The 17,767-nt window shown below is 39.5% G+C and overlaps 1 protein-coding gene across 6 annotated transcripts in view; it reads left to right on the top strand.

Annotated features, from left to right (window-relative positions):
- The window catches only part of ARHGAP12 (Rho GTPase activating protein 12), a 140,679-nt gene that overhangs the window by 72,531 nt on the left and 50,381 nt on the right, over positions 1-17,767 (top strand). For 5 of the 6 annotated variants that reach the window (XM_073334405.1, XM_073334404.1, XM_073334401.1 and 2 more), the window contains 3 exons: positions 915-1,178; positions 12,404-12,544; positions 14,383-14,463. In XM_073334405.1, coding sequence (XP_073190506.1) covers positions 915-1,178; positions 12,404-12,544; positions 14,383-14,463 — 486 coding nt within the window. The remainder of the gene's footprint in view (positions 1-914; positions 1,179-12,403; positions 12,545-14,382; positions 14,464-17,767) is intronic. The other variant, XM_073334406.1, reaches the window with a different exon arrangement.

Genomic DNA, 17,767 nt, shown 5'->3' with positions numbered 1-17,767 from the left:
TTTTGTGGTTCATAATTCTCTGTCTGAATTTCCAGTAGTTTTTCCTGTGAGTAAATGGTTGAGGATGTTCTCTGTCTGAGCTCACCATCCTAGCAGAAATTTGCATTTATGTACCATTGCTATTCTCCTGCAGATGTTGGTTGTGGTTCTGCTTCTTGTATTTAGGACTAAACTTTATCTGACTACATATTTTCAGTTCCACATTACTGTTTAAACAGGTAAAAGTTATTCCTTTTGTTGACATTGATAAATTACTGTGGTATGCAAAATTTGTTTGTAGTAAATAATATCTTAAATCTGTTTAAAATAGCTTGATTAGCTTAGTTCTGTGACTGTTAATTTGGAAAAATTTACAAAAATGGCTCAAGGGAAATTCCCAAATTCCTTAGTCCAATACTGTACTCATTAATTTAGACTGCACTGCCTGTTAGATCTCACTTTCAAGATAGAGGATGAGAGGTGTAAAACAATGCTTTTTTTTCTCCTTTCTCTCCACACACACTCAGGTTTGAGGGTTGAGGGAGGAGCCATCAATATTTCACGTTTTGAAACAAAAACCAGTGAAATCTTCCAGTTATTGAATACTGTTTTATCTTTTCACAATTCTACCATATGATGAGATCATTAAAAGATGCCATCTGCAGGAATGTTTAAGATTTTTACTAAACTATGTAAATACAGTTTGTGAAATAACCCTTGTGGTTATGGGTCAAAAAATAGATTTCTTTTTGTTTGACTTTGATTTGACTGTTTTAATCACAGAAGATTTCTCTGTATAAAAGTAGGACTTTGTTTTTTATTATATAATTTATATTTCCTTTTATACTTCTGTAATATAATTGATTTTATTAAAGGAGAACAATTAAAAATATGCTTGCAGTTTAAGTAATACTGAATTTCTTCTCTCACAATAGCCAACTACTCCACCAAGCCAAGGCAGGCCGGATTCACCAGTTTATGCTAATTTACAAGAACTGAAAATATCTCAGTCTGCACTTCCACCTTTACCTACAAATTCCCCAATTCAGATTAATGGAGAATGGGAAACCCATAAAGATACTACAGGACGTTTTTACTACTACAACAGAGGAACACAAGAAAGAACCTGGAAACCTCCTCGTTGGACCCGGGATGCAAGCATAAACAAAGGGGATTTCCAGAGCCAAGCTGATCAGGAGGTAAGTTGTTCAGTGTAACTAGAACAGTGAGATTGAGTGATGCATGTCTATGCTCTCAGGCTATTAAATTATGTTGTTACCTATTTGAACTGTAAAATTAAAATGTAAATTGTTTTGCGGTAGAGAGGAATTGTTTTTCATTATTTTTCTCCTCTTCTCTGAAGGAAAAGCCTCTTTCATTTTGCTAGATGTATGTTAGTATAGTTTGTGTTACTCTAATCTGCCAAACTCATGTGCCCCCAAACCAGGAGTGAACCCAAACCTCTGGGCTTAACCCTTTTAGAGTTGCTTCTTTCCTCATTGTGTACCTGACACCTGTAGCTAGTATTTTATTTTTCTTTTCTTCCTTTGAAGAACAAGTGAATGGCCTTCTTTGGAGCTAATAAGCCTCCATGTGACAGTGGAGTAAGTCAGCTATAACTTCTAGGATGTGGAATGCGTTCTCTTGTGCATTCTGTCCTCTTCGTGATGTTATGTGTAGAAGAAAGATTTTGGAAAAATAAGATGTGGTGGGCTTGAAGGTCTACACACCTAATTATTCTTTGTGCTCTCATATGCTGATTTGGATCTTGTGGCATATCTTCCTGTCTCATTGGACAGAATACAGTGGAGTCAATCACTGGCCAGACAATTTTGGCACCTCTTTCCTGTGCCTTTTTTCCTGCTTTGATCAATTTTCCCTTTGCTTCATCTGTACCAGAACATAGCACAGTTCACATATCTTACAGTGCACAAATTAATTTATTGGCATCTCACTTTCATGCTGTCAGAAGCTTCCATTGCTGTAGAGGAATCATACTCCGCTTGTGGAGGGCAGGCTGGAGGAACAGTTATTCTCTAGCTTTCTCTCCCTACACTGCCCATTTAAAGAACTGCACTTTAGGCTCCGAACGTGATCTGCCAGTCCTCCTTGGCCAGGAGGGCTACATTTGACCTATAAAAAAATAAAAATGGGGTTTTCTTAAGGAATATTGGAAAGAAATGTAAAGCTCAAATTAAACAAAATAGTGGGGTAACACTATCAAATAATTCCCTAGAAATTCTTATAGGACTTCCTAGTGGTGGTAGGAAGTCAGAGTTAATTTTTTCATATTTTAGTGCTGCAAGATAGTAGCTAGTTACTGGAAAAAATTGTCTAATATTAATTGACTGGCTTAAAAATTTTGGAAGTGTTTCTATAACATGAGTTACGTGCACAACAAAACAGAAAAATTATTTAGATGCTTGGATACCATGTAATTAATAATATGATAAAATCTACAAGAAAACAAATATTTAAAAAATTCTCTACAGTGGAATTGGAATGAAAATGGAAGGACATGCTGCTTTGCTCCCAGTATTTTCCTCAGTGGTCTACACTTATTGGGTCTTGATAGACAATGTGCAGAAACACTGTTTTTGTAGAATAGAAATAAAGCTCACAGTCAGTTTTACACAGAAATGTAAATTTTATTTCTGTAATAGAGATTATTTTGAGACATTAATGATGGAATGTGAAATGTCAGATTTAAACCATTATATAAAAAGGAAAAGCAAAAGAGAATGGTTATACATTCAAGTTTGACTTTTTTTTATTTTGAACTTGATTTCATAAGAGATGGGATAATTACAGTGAATATCAAACCACCTGGATTGCATGCGGCATTGTGGAAGCAAACCTTAACGCCTCTTTCCTAGACTTGAATTTGCATGCTTTTCAACAGTTTCTGAATGGTCACTTAAAAGCTGCCTCAGTTCAGAACTGTAAGACTCCAAATTGCAAGATTCAACTGAAAGACAGGTACAATTTTGTGTCATGGCAGTTTGTCCTGTTTGGAAAGAGGGTGTTCTTACATTATTTTTCCATCTATATATGCATTTCTATATAGCCATCTCTCCCTTGTGTATAGTATCTATGCATTATTTACCCAATTTATCTTTTAATAAATTCCACGGATCTGTTACAGTGGAACCTCAGCATATTTGTAGCATTGGAGGCACCATTCAAAATCGCAAGTATGTTGAAGGCACAGAACAGATCCATTGGACCTATTACTTAGAAATACAGCTGAAAATAAATAAATCTCTGCTTACCTGAAAACTTTCTAAGATGCACATGCATATTTTCCGAACGGAGCAGCCATGTACCACTTTCCTGCTCTCCTAAGCCAATTACAGTGAGAAAAATGAGGAAACGCTAGTTGGAGGAGGGTGTTGCTATTTATTTTAAATTGTAAATTTTTTTAAAATACACTTTTATCTTGCCATTCTAGCTCTTAGATGAATCTCAGAAACTGATATGACTGGAAGAAAAATAATTTATTAGCAAACCTCCCACTTTTTTATTTTATAGTGCCCAGTTTTAACTTTTTCTTTTCTTTTTGAGTACAAGCTTCTTCCTCACCTGTTACTTTCTTATAAGTACTTTAATCGGAGAACTGATTTAAAACTTTAGATTACTGGTGTTGTCATAAATATAAAGGGAAGGGTAAACCCCTTTGAAATCCCTCCTGGCCAGGGGAAAGCTCCTCTCACCTGTAAAGGGTTAAGAAGCTAAAGGTAACCTCGCTGGCACCTGACCAAAATGACCAATGAGGAGACAAGATACTTTCAAAAGCTGGGAGGAGGGAGAGAAACAAAGGGTCGGTCTGTCTGTCTGTATGCTGGTCTTTGCCAGGGACAGAACAGGAATGGAGTCTTAGAACTTTTAGTAAGTAATCTAGCTAGGTATGTGTTAGATTATGATTTCTTTAAATGACTGAGAAAAGAATTGTGCTGAATAGAATAACTATTTCTGTCTGTGTATCTTTTTTGTAACTTAAGGTTTTGCCTAGAGGGGTTCTCTATGTTTTTGAATCTAATTACCCTGCAAGATATCTACCATCCTGATTTTACAGGGGGGATTTCTTTATTTCTATTTACTTCTATTGTTTATTAAAAGTCTTCTTGTAAAAACTGAATGCTTTTTCATTGTTCTCAGATCCAAGGGTTTGGGTCTGTGGTCACCTATGCAAATTGGTGAGGCTTTTTATCCAACATTTCCCAGGAAAGGGGGGGGTGCAAGGGTTGGGAGGATTGTTCATTGTTCTTAAGATCCAAGGGTCTGGGTCTGTAGTCACCTAGGCAAATTGGTGAGGCTTTTTACCAAACCTTGTCCAGGAAGTGGGGTGCAAGGTTTTGGGAAGTATTTTGGGGGGAAGGACGTGTCCAAACAGCTCTTCCCCAGTAACCAGTATTAGTTTGGTGGTGGTAGCGGCCAGTCCAAGGACAACGGGTGGAATATTTTGTACCTTGGGGAAGTTTTGACCTAAGCTGGTAAAGATAAGCTTAGGAGGCTTTTTTTCATGCAGGTCCCCACATCTGTACCCTAGAGTTCAGAGTGGGGGAGGAACCTTGACAGGTGTCCTGATGTAAAAGATGAGGGCTTCAAAAGTTTAACGCTGGGTTGTTAATGTACTAGGAGAAAGGGGAGAAAGAGAAATGATTCCTCTTCCCCAGCCTTGCCCACCCCACAACAGGATTGAATCTCTGCTGCTTCTCCTATATTCTGAAGCAGTATCACGGTGGCATTTACAAGCATTTCATCAGTTTCACTGCCTCAGAGCCTGTAGGCTGTAGCAGTGAAGCAGATTATATGCTTGTAAATGTCATAGTGCTGCTTCTGACACTCTCCCAATAGCTTTAAAAAAATTTCCCACTCAAGTTGTTGACCAGAAGAGGACTTTATTCAAAGTTTGGTTGAAATAGTAGCTCTTCAGTAACCAGCCCTCTAGCAGTCTCCTGACAATAGGTGGATGGTATACATTATTTTCCACCCTATCTTTCTTCCTCCTTTCCACTGTCAGCACTAACAATGGGCCTTGTCTTTTTGCTCCAGTTCTTCATCAAAGAGAAGAGCTACATTTGACCTTTTGTCTTCCCTCTACCTTTGAATCATAATCTTACTATGTGGTCCCACCCTCAGGAATATTTTATTCATTTTTGCTATGAATACCTCATTTCATTGATGGTTAAAGTTTAGTTCTTCATCTTTTGTCATGATCCTTGTGCACTTGTTTTCAGACAGTCATATCTGTTCAGTTTTCGGTCTCTTTAAGGCAGTGGTTCTCAAACTTTTGTACTGGTGACCCCTTTCACATAAGCCTCTGAGTGGGACACCTCCCCCCCTTATAAATTAAAAGCACTTTTTAATATATTTAATACCATTATAAATCCTGGAGGCGAAGTGGGGTTTGGGGTGGAGGCTGGCAGCTCACAACCCCCCCCCCATGTAATAATCTCACGACCCCCTGAGGGGTCCCAGTCCCCAGTTTGAGAACCCCTGCTTTAAGGCCACTGAAGGGTGCATGGTAAACTTTGTTCTGGTTAAGGTTTCCCAGTCACAAAGTAGCCTCATAAATTAAATAACCTTTGTGTCCTTGGTGACTGGATTTCAGTCTCTGAACCTCTGAGATACTGCTATAAGCTGATGATGTGGATAGTATTTTTCAGAAAGTAAAAATTGTCAGATGTATTAATTTTCAGCCCTTGCATCCATTGGGCCTTCTCCTGTTTGCATTTTGGGAGCTTAATTATCTCTTTTCATCTGCTTTATGTTGGACATCTCAACTATGAATTTTTTCAAGTATGTTTGTTGGATCTTCTGGCAAAATTGCCAACTATATTCCCTTGAGTCCTAGTGGTTGAGTTGCAGATGTCTAGCAATAAAATACAATGGCAATTTAAATAATCAGATTGAGGGTGCAGCTAATATTTCTTAAGTAAAATATTGGGTATGATAAAGATGTAAACCCGAGACTCTCCAAAGATTTGAGAAAAGTCAACTATGATAGGACGCATGTAACTGCTCTGGTTCTAGATCTTATCAGATGATGAAGATTCAGACCGTTTTCTTAAAATGTATACCCGAATACTATTGGTCTAGAATAGTAAATCTAAGGCCTTTTCACTTATAGATTGATGTATAAAATTGTACTCTCACACATTTGGGTCTCTAACTGAAATGAATGAATATGTCTCAAAATATTAAACAGCAAGCATAAATAGAAAAGGAAATTTATAAGTTGTATACATGGGAGAAACGGCTGGCCACTTAAATTTTGTCAAAGTGGAAAAGCAAGGTGACTTAGATATGAGGAGTGTGTAAGGTTATACTGAAGCAGATGGCAATTGAATCAGCTCATTATTGGTCCTGAAACTCCTTGATTTGGAAGGAAAGTTTAGATAATTAGAAACTGATGTAACTGTACCTTTTTATAGGCAAAGTAAGTGAAAGTGTTTCAGAGCCTAGCTGCACTTCTAATGGACAGGTGGGGGACTTGATAGACACAAAGGAAAAACAAATATAGTTCCAGTGAAGTTTTCTACAAGTTCTCGGTATTTAGCACAAAAAAAGTAATGACCGAGAATGAGGTCCTAAAGATCAGGAGTCTAGAAAGTAAGTAGGAGGTTGGAATTATTAGATGAGATTCATCCTGGGCAATGCATGTTAATATATATGAGGAAGAATAATGCAAGACAGATATTTACAGTGTGAATATGTTGGACTGTAAAGTGATGTGGGAATATCAGCAGTGAGTTAAATTTGAACTTGGAATGTAGTATGGCAGCAAAAAGGGGTAATACAACTTTTGGCTGCACGTGCAGAGACATTTTGTCATGGAGTAAGGCATGGGTTTCTTTGTACATGGCTTAGAAACTAACCTAGTAGAATGTGTCGTTCTGGATACCTCATTAGCAGAAAGTTGTAGGTAATCTATAGAAGAGCAACAAAATCAGAGGCTGCAGGGACTGATTGAAAATTAGATCAAAAACTAAGTATATCTTTGCCAAATATTTGAAACAGGTAAAGGGAAGGGATTTCACAAAGTTGTACACAAAGTTGCGGTTAGGAGTGATGGAAATAAAACAAATTTCCTTTTGAAAATTTTTTCACAATTAAACTCATTAGGAAGTGATGAAAGACTTGTAAAACTGAACTGACCCAAACGGTAGAAAGTATATTGTGGGTGTGGGGGGACACTGGCAAAGGAATGGATTTGGTGATTTTGTCACTCTCAGATTTCTCACAGCTGTGAACAGTAAATCTCGAGTTGCAATAGAGCTGTACAGAAGACAGGAACAAAAATGCAGGGATCTCTTTAGAGACCATATTATGACCATGGAGAATTGGGTTGTGGAGAGAAGGGTGAAAATACTTCATTCTTATGAATGTGTAAGATTCAGGGGACAAGGGAAATTCAAAAACCTACTAAGAGCATAGATAAAATAATGAACAAGCGAAGGATGATGGAGATAGGGAAGATAAACAGTAAGTGGAAACACAGTGAAAGAATCCAGAACTTCATGGGTCTGCAGTAGCATCCTTGTTATGGATATTTTTTCTGGGAGTTGTGGTAGTTCCATGAGAACAGATGGAATCTTTCATAGTGCATAATTACAAGAACTACTACAAAAATCATAGTTGGTTTGTTGAATGTCAACCACAGGCTCTTTATCTCTGATCTTGAATAGAGTTGAGAACCACAAAAAGCATATTGAAAGGAAATTTTGTGTCATCAGGAATTTTCAAAGTTGCATAGTCCAATTTTTTTAATTTTGAGAGAGAAAAACTGGAATTGAGAGGGTGACTTTGTATGTTCTCTTTTAAGAACACCTGTAATTCTGTGTGAAGCGAATAGCTATGACTTGAAAGCATACAATTCTAGAAGTGAGTGAACTTTCTCAAGGTAGTTGGTAGGAAAGTGAGATTGGTTCAAAACCACCTTTCCTGCCAAAATGTAATTGGTTTGATACCAAACATTTGATTTTTTCCTTTTTAAGTTTGATCTCGAATTATCCAGTGGGTCCTTTGGTTTTAGCAAAACAACTGTATAATTGTAACAAAAATTGAACAAACTGAATAAGCCATTCATTCTTTCACAAGGTTATTTATTTCACTATGGCATTTATTATTTATTTGTATTAGAACAGTGGCTTGGAGCCAACTCAGAACAGGATCCCATTGAGCATTGTACAAATAGAGGTTACGGTCTAAATAGACAAAGAAGATGAAAGGTTGGGGAAAGGAACGAAAGAATGCTTTGCAATTGTTATGTTAGTGCCATTAGTTTTGTGTGGGATGGGGGTTGGTGGTACAATGTTTTTAATTTTGTAACTCCAATTTAGCAAGGGGAATAGCTCAAAAGACACACACAAGAAGAGAGGATGTTAAGGATATAAGGCGGGAAGGAAGGAGGGGGGCATGGAAGGCAGATGGAATGGGGCTGTGGTGAAGAGACTGAGGGAGCACACAGGAGGGTTTGGAGCAAACAGCCTGTCAGCACAGGAGAGAGAATATGAGAATATTAAGAGTGAAAACTGGAGAAAACAATCTATCATTATTGTTTTATAGCTCCTGCTTCACCTGCTTCTGCAGCTACCTTTAAGTCTCTGTCTGGCTCCCCTGCAGTTTCTCTCTTCCTTTCTCCAAGCCCACACAGCTGGAGGGAGAGGTGGGTTCTCATGAAGCCTAGTTATTCCTGGAGTTGGAGGTCTCTTGTACAGTTCTGGGCCCAGACTTGCTTAAACTTCTTCAACTGCTTCTGCCAGATAAAGAATATTTAAAATGTCTTCACTTGATTTATTTTCTCATCACAAAACAGGAATAGCATTAAAGTTTAGACCTGTACCACCTAAATTCCTTTGTCATGTGTAAGATTTTGCATGGTAAATATGAAGAAGATATATTTCAGTTGAGATCAGTTTGCCTCTATGATCTTTAAGGATGATAACTTTTATATAGTTACACTTGCTCCTATTTTGTATTTGTATTGTAGAATAGATGAGACTTTGTTTTAGCAGAGTTCTTCCATTAACAGGTATTCTGCTGGGATTTAACTGTATGGTATTTTCATAGTGGTAGTAGTAACTGCTTGGCAAAAGCAGAACATAGATGCACTAAATTATTTGCCAAGACACTCTGTTATCTGAAAAGTCTAAAGAGCGCTCAGTCCTCTATTTTCGTTCTACTGATACCAGCGTATTTAAGGCTTTATCTGGTTTGGCCTATCACTAGTATTTCTTAACTTTCAGATCTTGTCAGTGCAGCTCTTGATATTCAGAACTAAGGATGGACTATAACTGACAGACAAAACATACCTGAAGGCTTTTCAGCCTTAAGTGATTTACAAACTCCCACATCAAATTCCACACATAAGTAATGTTATGTTAAGTTTATGTGTAATGTACGGGTCTTTTCTCTTTTGGGGTAGGCATCCTTTATAATCTATAGGTTTTTCATGCTTTGTTTTTTAGCATCCAGAAGGGACTCTGTAGAGGGCTCATCTGTTTTGGTTGACTTGGGAAGCTAGCTCATGCAAATACTGAAGCCATTTCATGTAAAATTATACATTAGTCTTGTACTTCCTTTTGGAGTACACGCACGCATCAAAGAAAAACTGCACAGAAGGAAATAGATTTGCTTTTTTAGCCATAATTCACCCTTGGTAGAGCCTGAGTGCTGCCTTGTGTAGGGAACACATATTTAATCCAGGTGTTTGCAGGACAGCTCTGTTATACTTTAATGGGGACAGAGGAGTCTGGCAGGGAGGCAGGGCAGTGGCAGAAACCACCACACTGCCATGTACCCAACCCCTGGGGTGGGGTGGGGGTGGGGAGGAGAGAGTGAGAATTATTTTAATTCACTTTTGATTAGTTGAAACTTTAAGATTTTGAAACACAATTGTTGGGAGAAATTGAACTATCAACTTGTACCACTGCCAAAGGCAGAGAATCTGGTGGCCTGAAGTTGAAGGACAGAGTTTAGTCCTGGAGCCTCCAGCAACAACATTGGACTGCTTCCAAATTCCACAGGTAGGAGGCATTAGCTCATGAGAAATGGAATGAGAGAAGCTATGCAGCAGAAGTAGATATGCTTGTTTAGGAAAAGTCACTATGACCTCCCTCTCCAAGAAACTAAATAAGTCTTTTGGGTATAACAAAGCTCAGGTGCACCAACATTACTAATATTGTTTTAAAAGATATAAATATTAGGAAACTAATTTCTTGTTTTGTATTGCTAGAAAAGCTGAAGATCTGCCATTTTCCTCCTGCTTCACAGATTTCCTACTCTCAAAACCTTGTATCATGGCCCCCATCTTTCTAGCTGAGGAGCCATTCCTTTTAGAACCTGTTATGGCTATGTGTTAACTGTCAGGGTTGTCGAGTAACATGATGTGCTTAGGGTTGCCAACTTTCTATTTGCACAAAACCAAACGCCCTAGGACCACCTCGAGATGCACCCTCTGCTCAATACATTCCCACTTCCTTGGTGGTTTGCTCCCCCCCCCGCACGCTCACTCACTTTCACCAGGCTGGGGCAGGCAGTTGGGGTGCGGGAGTGGGTGAGGGCTCTACCTGAGGGTGTGGACTCTGGCGTGGGACCAGTAATGAGGGGTTCAGGGTGCAGGAGAGGGCTCCGGGTGGGGGTGCAGGCTCTGAGGTGGGGCTGGGGATGAGGGATTTGGGGTACAGGAGGGGGTCAAGGGTTTTGGTGTGCAGGAGGGGGCTGCGGGTTGAGGCAGGGAGTTAGGGTACAGGAGGGGGTATGGGCTCTGGGCTGGGGCAGGAGGTTGGGATGTGGGAGGGGGTGAGAGCTCTAGCTGGGTGTGCAGGCTGTAAGTGGTCTTGGGGATGAGGGGCTTGGAGTGCAGGAGGGGGCTCAGGGCTGGGGGTTGTGGCTTGGGGTTGTAACAGAGGCTTACTTTGCACAGCTCCCGGTCATTGGCACAGTGGGGCTAAGTCAGGCAATCACTGCCTATCCTGGCTCCACTCTGTGCCCTGGAAGCAGCCAGCAGGTCCAGCTTCTAGGCAAGAGTGGGAGAGGGGGCCAGGAGGCTCTGTGTGCTGCTTCCCCCCTCCCAGCCAGTGGGAGAGCGGAGCTGGCACTCAGGGTGGGGACAGCGTGCAGAGCCCTGTGGGGCCCCCCACAACTTAGGAGCTGGACCTGCTGGCCTCTGGGGCGCACCACAGTGCCAGGATAGGTAGGGACTAACCTGCTTTAGACCCACAGCACCGCCGGCTGGACGTCTAATGGTCCGGTCAGCGCAGCTAACCGCAGCCGCCAGGGTCCCTTTTTGACCGAGAGTTCTAGTCGAAAACCGGACACCTGGCAACCCTGGATGTGCCCCCTCCTATGAAGAGTGAAGCAGTCTAAACTGTTACCAGCCGTGGGAGCTAGAGAATCTAAAAAGGAATCTACACTTGATTTCCCTAGAGACAAGATTTTTTTTTTTAATTAGAATACTGGGACAGTATTCTTTATATTGTCATAGATGAGATGGATGCTGGAGTTTTTGGTGTATGGCACATCTGACTTGGGAATACCCTATCACATGGAAAAAGTAAATGGAGGACAGATCTAGTTAGAGATGCCTGCTCAAATATTCTTCCACATGCCCTGAATGTCCTGATCATTGACCTCCCAAGTCCTCTATTTTTTACCTCTCCTGCACATAATGATCCTTTTCTTATATTTTAAAGATATTGGTGCTCAGCTGTCTGGCTGCTCCTGGCATAGCACCTACCCTTTGAATTTTTCACTGTGGTATGCAACAGTTTTGGGGTGGGGGTGGGAGGCAGGGAATGCCAGTGGAAATTTGGAGCACCCTAGGTTCCATTGCATGTGCCCAACTGTTCAGTGAGAGGGTTCTGAGACCTAGTGCAGGTACAGCTGGGACTTCAGGTTATTCCTGGGGTTTGGTACATTGAGTTTAGGAGTAAGATTTTGATATAAATAGCTGGTGTCTGCTCCCACTAGGTCTTATGCGTGACTGTGTGGATTGCTAGCAGTTAAACCATTGGATCAGCCCAGTAATGTCAAATAGAAGTATGTTAATAAAATTCAGGTGCCTTTACTGACCAGGAACTTGTGAAAATGAATTAAATTGAAGCTGCTTTGTTACGTGACACATGCCAAAATAATTTGGAGAGTGGATGTTTGATGTCAGGGAATACTAGCATTGTTCTATAATGTCATCTAGCTCTTTCAAATTCAAAGTCTTTGAACTAGTTAGTGATAATCAGGCAAGTTTCTAAACACTAAAGATGCATTTATTTTCTGGCTTAACGGTATTAAATAAAAGTGGAAACACCCTTCGAATTATTTCTACATTTTAAAACCTATTTCTAGCCAAGTAAACTTTGATCTTTCAGATTTTGAACTATATTCATTCTTAAAACTTGCTTGTATGTTTGACTACTTGTAGCTTATTTCATCTGAAGAAAACGACTACAGTTCTTGTTACAGCCAGTCAGATAGTCAGTATGGTTCTCCTCCAAAAGGTTGGTCAGAAGAATTGGATGAACATGGTCAAACCTTATATACCAATGACTATACTAATGAAAAGGTACATTCTCCTTTCTTCTCATCACATATATTCTAAATTGGCAGAATCTTTTCAGTAAATTTAGTTGTAAGAATATACAGATTTCATTTTCAGTGGTGAAAATCTTTCCTCAGTGCTGGCTTCCTTTGTTCTTAAACGTCCACAACTTTGGCAACTAAACTAACAGTTTGCTCTGATGTATGTTGTATTGATATTCCATGGAGAGAGTTTTCCTAATGCTAATTCAGTGTGAGATTTGGGGCATCAGCTCCAATTTAAACAAAAATGTATATTGCACAATTCTTTATATTTCTGTCCTCTTTGTGATGTTATAGGAAACGTATTCCTTACCATTCTAATGTTCTTCTTTCTGTCTTTCAGAAACACTTCTTTTGATGGTGCTGTGTAGGGTTGATAATATAGTACTCTCCGTGGGTCTGTTTCCTGCTGAACATATAGTTGCTTTACTTTTTGCTTTTGCTTTTCATAACCTTGTTAAATCTTCCTTTGGGAAGCAGCAAAATCTAGTGACTAGATCACAGCAGTATCAGGAGACTTGGGTTCTGTTCTAATTTCTGCCATTGACTGACTTCGACTTTGGGAAGTCACAATAAGTTTCCTGATTTGTAAAATAGGAATAACCCCCCTATTTTGTAAAACAGTATGTAATCATTTTGGTTTGTGTTGATGTTAGCGCTGCTCTTTATTATTTTTAAAATAATTATTTGAAACAATTATGAATTTTATGTAACTGAAATGGATATGGTGCTGGAATATGTTATATACTAAAATAGTTTTTAAGATGCAGAATTTAAATTGCAATAGATTTTTAGTAAAGGCTTGAATTTTGTGAGTTTTAGCTGGTGTATTTTTAAGGAGATATGAATTGTCATGTTTAATGCTTCAGTTTCTCAAAGCTGACCTGCAAATAAGTCATAAATTTAATTTACTTCAGAAAAAACTTCAGAATTTCACTACTACCAGAGCTTTTCCTCTCTTTAAACTGCCCCTAGGCTCTGCAGAATGTGTCACTCTGCTATAATATGTTGTAAAGCACTATAAATTTACTTTATGCTTTACAGTAAAATACATTTCCTGACTCAAAGAATTTATTGTAAGGGTATCTGTGTGAAGTCCCAGTGTTTTCTGAGGGACTCTGCCTGGCTTCAAAGGCCTGCCTGTGTATCTTGTTCTAGGATCAGGGCCTGATACAAAGAACTTTGCCCTTAAGAGCTCTTCCTTTTCAGTGAAATTGTGAGCATGAACTGTTACAGATGTTGGGTCTGCGGACTGCTTGTCCCCTGGAACAAGATCTGAAGCAATTACTTGTCAGTACTCTTACGAAATAATTAAAGGTTTAGAACAATAAGAAGTTTGTACAATAATCTCTCTAAAATGGGCCCTTATTACAACTTGCCTCTTAGCCGTACCAGGAACCTAATGGAGCTTGATCAGATAAGTGGCAGGACTTCTATATACATTTCTGTATTATCTTCTCAAAGACTTTTAAATTTAACCCTTTCACGTTGAAAAGAGTGCAGTGTACTGTACTTTAAAAAAAATCTGTTTATCTTGATGCTGTGACATCACAGGGTTATACTTTCTAGGGAGTTACAATAGAGATGTTGAGAGTGAATGTGACCTGGAAATAAAAAAGAGCACATAAAATTTACTTTCTCATTGCTTTTTAGTTTTGCCTAATTGAAAAGGGTGCACAGTTGGTACATTTCTGAAGTAAATGGAGTTTTATTATTTGCAAGTTGTCTTCAAGCTTGAATGCAAAGTAACTAAGATGTGTTGTGATATCAGTTTTTCTGTCACTGTTATTAAACTTCCTATTGTCACATTTATTTCTACAGTGGATAAAACATGTAGATGAACAAGGTAGACCATATTACTACAGTGCTGATGGATCACGATCAGAATGGGAACTGCCAAAGGTAACAAACAAAAGTATTGTGACAACTGGTTGTTTTTTCAATAAACATTCAGGAATCTGTGGTGAGAGTTCTTCACAACAGATGTATTCTTTCAACAGTGGCTAATGCCCCATGTTTAATTATTCTTGACGTTTCTTGTTTGTTTTTTTCTGGGAAGACAAACTCATGATCATGAAGGATGTGACATCAGAAATAATTCAGTATAATGGTGTTAAAAATTCAAGAGACAATCTTACCTCTGTGCCTAACCATATTTTTCAAGTAGTGTTGCACATTACCATTGGCATTCCTGTTATAGAGGCAGGGTTTTCAAAGTATTTTTTATGAGTAGTAGTATTGTGTTCACTTTTTAAACTCCGCTCTATAGACAGTGATATTCATCAGAGGCCCTTGAGAGAAACTATGAACTAGCTTTTAAAACAAGTTGCAATACCAGTACTAGCAGACCAAGAAAGAGAGACCTGAGCAAAGTGGGAAATGACTAGGAAGATAGTTTTCTAACAGAACTTTATTAAGCCTGTGAAAATATACTGACATCTAAATTACTAATGAGTTAAATGGAATTCTCCTGTAATCTGCACACAATGTGTTAGGGAGACTTTTCTGTAATTCTCTAATCCAAATTTTGTGGCAGCCGAAGACCTACCAGGCTATCCTTAATGAATACAGTTTAAAAATTACATAGATACTGACCAACTGCTTCAGTCCAGTGATTAGCAGTCTTATACGCTTGAACAAATTGCTTTTATCAAAAACACTTTGAGCAGTCAGTTTGTATAATATAAATTTAATCCAGGAAGTGAAAGATGAGTTTCTGGCATGCTGTCACTATTCTTAATGCAGAGTGTTTTGACAGAGTGGAATGGTTCTATCTTGCACACTAATTCAGTTTCAGATCTGAACTATACAAATAATTGATACTGTTGGCTCTAATCATAGAATCATAGAATATCAGGGTTGGAAGGGACCCCAGAAGGTCATCTAGTCCAACCCCCTGCTCGAAGCAGGACCAATTCCCAGTTAAATCATCCCAGCCAGGGCTTTGTCAAGCCTGACCTTAAAAACCTCTAAGGAAGGAGATTCTACCACCTCCCTAGGTAACACATTCCAGTGTTTCACCACCCTCTTAGTGAAAAAGTTTTTCCTAATATCCAATCTAAACCTCCCCCACTGCAACTTGAGACCATTACTCCTCGTTCTGTCATCTGCTACCATTGAGAACAGTCTAGAGCCATCCTCTTTGGAACCCCCTTTCAGGTAGTTGAAAGCAGCTATCAAATCCCCCCTCATTCTTCTCTTCTGCAGGCTAAACAATCCCAGCTCCCTCAGCCTCTCCTCATAACTCATGTGTTCCAGACCCCTAATCATTTTTGTTGCCCTTCGCTGGACTCTCTCCAATTTATCCACATCCTTCTTGAAGTGTGGGGCCCAAAACTGGACACAGTACTCCAGATGAGGCCTCACCAATGTCAAGTAGAGGGGAACGATCACGTCCCTCGATCTGCTTGCTATGTCCCTACTTATACATCCCAAAATGCCATTGGCCTTCTTGGCAACAAGGGCACAATGCTGACTCATATCCAGCTTCTCGTCCACTGTCACCCCTAGGTCCTTTTCCGCAGAACTGCTGCCTAGCCATTCGGTCCCTAGTGTGTAGCTGTGCATTGGGTTCTTCTGTCCTAAGTGCAGGACCCTGCACTTATCCTTATTGAACCTCATCAGATTTCTTTTGGCCCAATCCTCCAATTTGTCTAGGTCCTTCTGTATCCTATCCCTCCCCTCCAGCGTATCTACCACTCCTCCCAGTTTAGTATCATCCGCAAATTTGCTGAGAGTGCAATCCACACCATCCTCCAGATCATTTATGAAGATATTGAACAAAACCGGCCCCAGGACCGACCCTTGGGGCACTCCACTTGATACCGGCTGCCAACTAGACATGGAGCCATTGATCACTACCCGTTGAGCCCGACAATCTAGCCAATCCAAGAACTACAGTTCACAGTGCCAACCCAATAGAAATTTACCTAAAGAAGTGTAGAGAAAGGCGGTGTCTCAAGGTGCTGTGAGTTTTGTAATGCAGTAGTTTAGAGGTCCCAATCAAGGATCAGGGCCTGATTGTACTAGTTGTTGTAACTACACAGAGGCTATGTTTACACTTGGAGTTGGGGTGGGGGTGATTCCCAGATTGAATAGACATACTCATAATAGCTCTCATTAAGTAGTAGTATAGTGGTAGCGCGAGTGGCCGCACAGGCTAGTCGCCCCAAATACAAACCTACCTGGACCCTGTGGGTAGTGTGGCTAGCCTGTGCTGCTGTCTGTACTACTGTAGCTACACTTCTATTTTTAGTGTGCTAGCTTGATGAGAGCTACCACGAGTATGTCTGCTGTGTCTGGAAATCATATTCCCAGCTCCAAGTGTAGATGTAGCCAAAATGAAAACTCATAATTGCCTCATTGTTAACACGTGCTTCCCTTGTTTGACTGTATCCACCTGTTGTCTCATCACTACTTAAGACTCTAAGTTCTTAAAGCAAAGATGGTCTTTTCACTGTGTTTGTAAGGACTAGCATAAGGATGCCGTAGGTGCTACCATAATGGAAAGAATTAATTAATTAAAGCAGTCTCTGTTTAAAATTATTTCCTAACTATGTAATCTTTTAAAAGAAAAGGAGTACTTGTGGCACCTTAGAGACTGACCAATTTATTTGAGCATAAGCTTTTGTGAGCTACAGCTCACGGAAGCTTATGCTCAAATAAATTGGTTAGTCTCTAAGGTGCCACAAGTACTCCCTTTCTTTTTGCGAATACAGATTAACACGGCTGTTACTCTGAAACCTGTCTTTTAAAAGAATGCGTAATGGTAAATGAGTATGAAATTGCCAAAACTTACCAAATGTTAACTTGGTGTAAACGAATGAACAATTGATCTTGCGCCATAACCCAGTGCCCTGTGTACTTTTAAAATAACAGCTTGAAATTCTAGAAGTCATTTAGTGTACCAGTTTTCCACAAAAGATCTTAAGACTACCCAACCTATAACTTACAGTGACTAACAGAGATTTGTGAGTAAAGGCAGGAGCATAATTGAAGCCTCATATCTGGATAAACTCCGATTTATTAGAAGTTGGCTCAAAATTTACCCAGGAAGTAAAGGATTGGAAAACATAATACAGACTGAGGATCTATTTCAGGAAAAAGATTTTTCTCTTCTTAACTGTCAGGAGTGGGAGAAGAAAAGACTTTAGGAGACTTTTGGCTGTTTTACAACTGAAAAGGTATAGTACTGAAGCTGTGGGGT

The sequence above is a fragment of the Lepidochelys kempii genome, chromosome 2 (genome assembly GCF_965140265.1).
Source record: "Lepidochelys kempii isolate rLepKem1 chromosome 2, rLepKem1.hap2, whole genome shotgun sequence".
Classification (NCBI taxonomy): Eukaryota; Metazoa; Chordata; order Testudines; family Cheloniidae; genus Lepidochelys; species Lepidochelys kempii.
The sequence above is the reverse complement of the archived record's forward strand: the minus strand, read 5'-3'. Positions and strand labels throughout refer to the sequence as shown.